General features: G+C 67.2%; 2 protein-coding genes across 2 annotated transcripts in view; both read left to right on the top strand.

Moving 5' to 3' along the window:
- The window catches only part of MTMR11 (myotubularin related protein 11), a 4924-nt gene extending 395 nt beyond the window's left edge, over positions 1–4529 (top strand). The window contains exons 3-15 of the mRNA XM_027669859.1: positions 423–495; positions 688–830; positions 931–1190; positions 1409–1496; positions 1578–1666; positions 1752–1873; positions 1968–2031; positions 2247–2317; positions 2386–2561; positions 2734–2904; positions 3047–3250; positions 3545–3808; positions 4264–4529. Of these exons, the coding sequence (XP_027525660.1) occupies positions 423–495; positions 688–830; positions 931–1190; positions 1409–1496; positions 1578–1666; positions 1752–1873; positions 1968–2031; positions 2247–2317; positions 2386–2561; positions 2734–2904; positions 3047–3250; positions 3545–3808; positions 4264–4359 (1821 nt within the window). The 3' untranslated portion in view covers positions 4360–4529. The remainder of the gene's footprint in view (positions 1–422; positions 496–687; positions 831–930; positions 1191–1408; positions 1497–1577; positions 1667–1751; positions 1874–1967; positions 2032–2246; positions 2318–2385; positions 2562–2733; positions 2905–3046; positions 3251–3544; positions 3809–4263) is intronic.
- A 524-nt stretch (positions 4530–5053) lies between these two features.
- SF3B4 (splicing factor 3b subunit 4) overlaps positions 5054–7492 on the top strand; it is a 4101-nt gene continuing 1662 nt past the window's right edge. Inside the window, exons 1-4 of the mRNA XM_027669857.1 lie at positions 5054–5154; positions 5431–5559; positions 5953–6495; positions 6957–7151. Of these exons, the coding sequence (XP_027525658.1) occupies positions 5121–5154; positions 5431–5559; positions 5953–6495; positions 6957–7151 (901 nt within the window). The 5' untranslated portion in view covers positions 5054–5120. The remainder of the gene's footprint in view (positions 5155–5430; positions 5560–5952; positions 6496–6956; positions 7152–7492) is intronic.

Genomic DNA, 7492 nt, shown 5'->3' with positions numbered 1-7492 from the left:
CCGACCCCATCCCACCGCATCCCTTCCCATCCCGACCCCATCCCACCACATCCCGACCCCATCCCACAGCACCCCGACCTTCAGGCCAGCCCCTTCCCACCCCATCCCAGCTTCACTCCAAACCCATCCTGCCCCCCATCCTGGTTGCATCTACACCCCCTGCCAGCTCCACCGCAGCCCCATTCCAGCTCCATCCCAACCCCATCCCAGCTCCGTCGCGGCCCCAGCCCAGCCCACTCTGGTCGAGTGCGGAACTGCCGTGTTCACCCTGGGAGCTCCTCACAGCAGGACGGTGTGGGGGACAAGGAACAAGGAACGAGGGATATGGGACGGCTGTAGGGCCCCGATCCATCCCCACCACCCTTCCTGGGATCGGGGGGGACACTCTGGGGCAGCTTCCAGCCCTCCCTACTCTCCCACAGGCCCCCGGCTCCCACGGCCTCCTCCGCTCTGAGGACGAGGTGGCCCTGCCCTGCATCCGCGAGCTGGTGGCAGGTAACAGGACACCGCGGGGCACATGTGATGAGCTGGGCAGGTCTCAGCTCTCAGCCCTGTGTGATGAGCTGGGCAGGTCTCAGGTCTCAGCCCTGTGTGATGAGCTGGGAAGGTCTCAGCTCTCAGCCCCTGTGATGAGCTGGGCAGGTCTGAACCGGCCCTCACAGCCTCCCCCTCCCCGTGCCCCCCCAGCCAGCAGCTTCTCCAAGCCCAAGGTGCTCACGGCCACCTCCACCCTCAAGTTCATCCCCGAGGAACTCGCCGTGTTCTGCCGGGATTTCCGCCTGCTCCGTTTTTACTTCCCCGAGAACGGGTTGGCTCTGCAGGCGTTCCGGGTGAGCCGGGGGGGAGGAGGGAGTGCAGAAGTCTTGGACCCTCACTCTGGGTTCTGGGGGTGCTTGGGGGGCTCACACCCCACCCTGAATGCCCTCGCAGGTGGCCAATGCCATCGCCCAGGCACGGGAAGCAGCCGCGCAGCCGGGGGATGCCGCCGAGGGACACGATGGATGGTCCTGCCCTGCCGAGGCCCCCCTGGAGGAAGAGGAGGATGATGAGGAGGGCGATGAGGAGGAGGAAGGCCTGGGTGCCACGCTGCTCTTTGAGAGCCTGCAGGACTGGGAGAAGGAGCTGGAGCGTCTGGGTGCCGCGGGCTGGAGGGTGAGCGTCGTCAATGAGCGCTTCGACATGGCCCCCAGGTACGGCCCCGCCGGGCACGGGGGTCTCTGGGCCCCCCAACACCCAGGGGGGTGTCACAGCATGGACCTCCCACCCCCCCAGAGGGATCAGCTACATAGGGCTGTGGGGAAACCCTCCCCTCCATCTGCCACTGTGGTTTGGGGAAAACACCCCCTGAGCCACTGGAAACAGCACCCGGGGTTTGGGAGAACCCCACTCTGTGCCCCCCTGCCCGCAGCCTCCCCCGGTACCTGTGGGTGCCCAGTGGGCTCCTGGACCACGACCTCAAGCGAACCTTCGGCCACTTCCAGGAGCGCCGGGTGCCCGTGAGTGCCCAGAGGGGCCATGGGGGGGTGGGCAGGGGACTGGGAGGTGATGTTGGGGGGGTCACCCTGTTTGTCCCACAGCGCCTGTGCTGGCACCACCCGGGTGGGGGGGACCTGCTGAGAGCCGCCGGCTTCCACCCGGCCTCAGAGCCGGGCAGCGAGGACGTGAGGTGGGTCCCAGGGGGTCCTGGTGAGGGGGGTGCTGGGGGTGTCACCCCCGGCCTGGCCCCACCCAGGGGTCCCTTTGCCCCCCAGGTGCCTGGAGATGCTGCTGCTGGGGGGGCGTGGGCCCTGCGTTCTGGCCGACACGGCTGAGCTGCCCTCGCCCGCTGACATCCAGCTCGCCCACCTCAAGCTGCGGGCGCTCTGCCTGCCCGGTGAGCAGCACGGGGGGGGGCCCCCGGGGACCCCCAAACCCACCAGGGGGAGGAGGGCCTTCCCCCTTCTGACCCCTCATCCTGTGGGATCCAGGAGCAGTGGTGGAGGAGAAGTGGCTCTCGGCCCTGGAGGGGACGCGCTGGCTGGACCACGTCCGGTGAGTGGGTGACAAGGAGGGGCTCTTCGGGGTGCAGGGAGGTATTTTGGGGTGTAGGGGGGATATTCCCCTAAAACCCCACTCCCCACAGCGGGATGTCCCCCTCCAGGTGGCTGTGGTGTGTGCAGGAGCCCCCCAGGGTGGGCTGCAGCCTCCCCGGGCAGGTGACCGTGGCATTTTGGGGTACCCTGACCTCCCCCTTTTGCCCCCCCCAGCACCTGCCTGAGGAAAGCTGTGGAGGTGGTATCGCTGCTGGCAGGGAGACGCTGCTCCGTGGTCCTGCAAGGTGGGGGCACCGGGAGGGGGGTGCAGGGGATGGAAAGGGGACCCCTCCCTCACCACCTCACCCCCCAGAGCCCTCGGACCGGGACCTGAACTGCCTGCTGGCCTCGCTGGTGCAGCTCCTGGGGGACCCCCACGCCCGCTCCTTGCCCGGCTTCCAGAGCCTGGTGCAGCGGGAGTGGGTGGCAGCCGGACACCCCTTCCCGCGCCGCCTGGGGCTGCTCTGCCGGGACACCCCCCGTGAGGAGGTGAGACCCCCCCATCCCCATCCCCACGGGGTGATAGGAGCCAGGACCCCCCTCAGGAGGAGGTGGGACCCCCCATTCCCTGTCCCCACGGGGTGACAGGAGCCAGGAGCCCCCATGGTTAGAAGGAGGTGAGACCCCATCCCAAGGGGGTGACAGGAGTGCCCCCCCGCAGGCCCCCGTGTTCCTGCTGTTCCTGGACTGCACGTGGCAGCTCCTGCGGCAATTCCCGGCGGATTTCGGCTTCACCGAGGCGTTTCTCCTGGCGCTCCACGACAGCAGCTTCAGCCCCTACTTCAGCACCTTCCGCTTCAGCTGCCAGCGGCAGCGGGGCCACGGCAGCCCGGTGAGGGGGGCGGGGGGCACTCCCGCATCCCAAACTGGGCAGGGACACCCCCAAAACCTCCCGTTTCACCCCTTCTCCTCCCTGGCGCCTCAGTGTCCCCATCCCAAACTGGGCACTGACACCCCTCCATCTCTCCCCGCAGCCCTGGCCCCACAGCCAGACCTACCGCCCGGTGGGTGGTTGGCAGAACCCCTCGGGGGGGCCCGGGGGGCACAAGGGGGACCCCTCTGCCTGCCCTTTCCCCCCGGTCTGGGCCTGGGGGCTGCGCTACAGCCGAGAGCAGCGGGAGCGATTCCGGAACCCCGCGGGACCCCCGGCCCCCGCCGAGCCCCCAACCCCAGATGGGGTGAGTGAGGCTGGGCTGGGGGGGGCTGCACCCCTTGTTTGCCCCCCATTTTCCCGTCCAGCTGGTTTTTCCCTCCCTTTATTCACTAATCCCTATCCCCCCCCCATTTTTTCCCCTCCCAATGGATTCCTTCCCCTTTTTTCCTTAATCCATATTTCCCTGCGTTTTCCCTTCCCTCCCTGCTGATTTCCCCTCTCCTTTTTTTTTCCCCCTAATCCCTGTTGCCCACCATTCCTCCCCCTCTGCTGGATTTCTCCCCATTTTCCCTAATCCCTGTTTTCCCCCCTTTCCCAGCCCGCAGCCCCCTGCCCGTGGCGAGGGGCTGGGCCCGTGCTGGCGCTGGCCAAGGGCTCGTTGTGCCCCCACCCTCTGCCCTGGTGGAGTGGCCGCCCCCCCCTGCACCCCCCACAGCGGGACCCCCCCCTGGAGAGCAGGGGGGCACGGGGGGGCATCTCGGGGGGCTCCCGGCCCCCCCCGGGGCTGCTCCTGCCCTGCACGGCCGGACCCTGCGTCCGGCTCTGGCACCGCTGCTACCTCAGGGGGCTGCCCCAGGAACAGGTACTGGGATGGGGGGAACTGGGAGGGTCCTGCTTCAGGGGGGTCTCGCTTTGGGGGGGCCCTGACCTGTCCTACTGCTTCGGCTGGAGGGGATGGGGGGGGGGGTCTTGTGTGGTTGTGCCTGTCTGCACCCCGTGTCCATTCATCCATCCCCATCCATGTCCCCTGTGTCCATCGGGGGGATGGATGGATGGATGGATGGATGGATGGATGGATGGTCAGGGGGACCCCATATCCCTCCATCTTGCCCTGTCCCATGTCCCTGCTCCCATGTCCCTATCCCATGTCCTTGTCCTGTGTCCCTGTCCATGTCCCTGTCCCATCCCCATGTCCCTATCCCCATGTCCCCATCCCCATGTCCCTGTCCATGTCCCTGTCCCGTGTCCTTGTCCCGTGTCCCATTCCCATGTCCCTGTCCCATTCCCATGTCCCGTATCCACATCATGTCTTCACAGCGTGGGCGCTTTGCCCCATCTTGGTCCGGCCTGGTCGAGGAGTTGGAGCTGCTCCAGGACCGGCTCCGCACCTGGAACACGTGGAGACCCCGCTGAGCCCCTGGAGAGCACATGACCCAGCGTGGCTCCAGGATCCCACCAGGATCCCTTGGGATTTGGGGTCTTGTGGAGCCGCCCGGTGCCCCCAGCTCCTCTCTGGGCATTCTGGGGGTCCCAGGAAGGGCAAAGCAGGGACCCAGTTTTCCATTAAACCTGTGCTGCCTCCACGAGGCCTGAGAAGCTCCGGGATGAGATGGGATCGGAGCGGAAGGGATTGGAAGAGATGGGATGGGACTAGGAATGGGGATGGGCTGTGATAGGAATGGGATGGGGACACTGCGGGAGCCCAGAACTGGGACCCTCAGCCCTGGGATCTCCTGGCACTGGGATCCCCTGGAACTGGGATCTCTTGGCACTGGGATCCCCTGGAACTGGGATCCCCCGGAATTGGGATCTCCTGGCACTGGGATGGATCTCTTGGCACTGGGATCTCCTGGCACTGGGACCCCCCAGCACTGGATGCCCCGGCACTGGGATGGATCTCTTGGCACTGGGATCCCCTGGCACTGGGACCCCCTGGCACTGAGCACTCCCGGGCACCGAGGGCGCTCTCTCCCGGCCACGCGGGCGCTGCCGTCGCCTGTCGCGGGCGATATCGCGACAGACGGGAAGAGCACTATCCCCCGGCCGCCCCTCCCGCCCACACCCAAAATGGCCGCCGCGCCTTCCCCGCCGGACGCCACTTCCGGCCCGCCTCCCCGCGGGCGACGCGGTGACGTCACGGGCGTGCGTCGCCGCGCGCGCGGGACCGAGACAAGATGGCGGCGGGGCCGATCTCGGAGAGGAACCAGGGTGGGAAGGGGAGGGGGACGGGGGGCACTGGGACCGTGGGGGGAGGCACCGGGAGGACCCTGGGGACGTGGAGGGAAGGGCACCGGGGGGCTCTGGGGACATAGGGGGGGCGGTCTGGTGTCCCGAGGGAAAAGGGGGGGCTGGGGGGGGCCGCCTGGATAAAGGCGGATTAAGGGGGATCTGGTGAAGGTTTGGGGGGGGCTTTGACTTGAGGGATCCCAGCCCCGAGCCCCCCGTTATCCCGAGGTTTTCCGGCTCTGACCTGCATTCCCACAGATGCCACGGTGTACGTGGGGGGCCTGGACGAGAAGGTCAGCGAGCCCCTGCTCTGGGAGCTCTTCCTGCAGGCCGGGCCCGTGGTCAACACGCACATGCCCAAGGACCGGGTCACGGGCCAGCACCAGGGTGAGAGACCCCCCAGATCCCGACGGGGACCCCGCAAATCCCAAGGGGGGGCAGAGCCGGGGGTGGGGGGACACGGGCCAGCAGCAGGGTGAGGGGCTGGGACCCCCAGACCTGAGCAGGGGGCAGAGCCGGGGGTGGAATTGGGGTGGGGAGAGGGGGGAATTATCTTAAGGGGGTGTTTGGGGCCCAGGGTTTAGATCAAGCAGGCATTGAATGAAATGTCACGTGGGGCCAAAATCAAATCGAGGGAGTTCCAATCCATAATTAAATGGGGTTTTGAGTCAATCGAGGTTTAGATCAAGTGGAGGGTGGGGGCGTCTCCCCTCTCCTGAAGACCCATTGGGTTCCCCCCGAGCCCCCTGGGGTGCCCCTGAGCCCTTTGGGGTCCCCCAGGGTACGGGTTCGTGGAGTTCCTGAGCGAGGAGGACGCCGACTACGCCATCAAGATCATGAACATGATCAAGCTCTACGGGAAACCCATCCGAGTGAACAAGGCCTCCGCCCACAACAAGAACCTGGACGTGGGCGCCAACATCTTCATCGGCAACCTGGACCCCGAGATCGACGAGAAGCTGCTCTACGACACCTTCAGCGCCTTCGGGGTCATCCTGCAGACCCCCAAGATCATGCGGGACCCCGACACGGGCAACTCCAAGGGCTACGCCTTCATCAACTTCGCCAGCTTCGACGCGTCGGACGCGGCCATCGAGGCCATGAACGGGCAGTACCTGTGCAACCGGCCCATCACCGTGTCCTACGCCTTCAAGAAGGACTCCAAGGGCGAGCGGCACGGCTCGGCCGCCGAGCGGCTGCTGGCGGCGCAGAACCCGCTCTCGCAGGCCGACCGCCCCCACCAGCTCTTCGCCGACGCCCCCCCGCCCCCCTCGGTGCCCACGCCCGTGGTCACCGCGCTGGGGCCCGGCGTCACCCCCCCAGGTGGGTGAGATGCGGGGCTGGGGGTCCTGGGAGGGGGTCACGGTCACATGAGGGGGGTGATAGTGACATTGGGGGGGTTGAGGTGACACCCCACCCTGGGGCCCAGGGGTCACCCCCCCAGGTGGGTGAGATGCGGGGCTGGGGGTCCTGAGGGGGTCACGGTCACATGAGAGGGGTGACAGTGACATTGGGGGAGTCACAGTCACACGGAGGGGGGTGACGGTGACATTGGGGGGGTCACGGTGACACCCCACTCTGGGGCCCAGGGGTCACCCCCCCAGGTGGGTGAGATGTGGGGCTGGGGATCCTGGGAGGGGTCACGGTCACATGAGGAGGGTGACAGTGACACTGTGGGGGGTCATGGTTATGTGGGGGGTTTGGGGTGACTTCACCACCCTTCCCTTTGTTTTTCTGGCTGGGGGGGGTTTCCCCTTTCCCAAATTTCACTCTGTGTATTCCAGGCCTGCCTCCTCCCGGCTCGTTCCCGCCGCCGGTGCCGCCGCCCGGGGCGCTGCCCCCCGGGATGCCCCCGGCCATGCCCCCCCCGCCGATGCCACCGGGTGCTGGAGCCCCTGGACCCCCCTCGGGGGCTGCCCCGGCAGGAGGGCACCCACCCCACCCACACCCCTTCCCACCCGGCGGGATGCACCACCCAGGTACGGATCCGGCCGGGAATGGGGCCGGGAATGGGGCTGGGAGTGGGGCTGGGAGTGGGGATCTGCTTCTGCTGTGGTGGGGGGTGAGGGGATCCCCCTTCCAATCATGGAGGGGGGCCCGGAGGGATTTCCGAAGGATTTGGGGAATTTAGGAAGTCGTGGCATTCTGGGAGACGCCTGGGCAGGAAGAGGGGCTGGTTTCCTTGAGCTGGGAAGGTGTGGGATGCAGGGAGGGAGGGACGTGGGAAGGAAGGGACATGGGAAGGAAGGCAGGGATGGAGGAAAGGAAGGCAGGGATGCAGGGGAGGAAGGCAGGGATGCAGGGAAGGAAGGCAGGGATG

This window comes from Corapipo altera, unplaced genomic scaffold, assembly GCF_003945725.1.
Source record: "Corapipo altera isolate COAL_440 unplaced genomic scaffold, ASM394572v1 131, whole genome shotgun sequence".
Taxonomy (NCBI): Eukaryota; Metazoa; Chordata; class Aves; order Passeriformes; family Pipridae; genus Corapipo; species Corapipo altera.
Note: the sequence above shows the minus strand (reverse complement) of the source record. Positions and strands in the feature narration are given on the sequence as shown.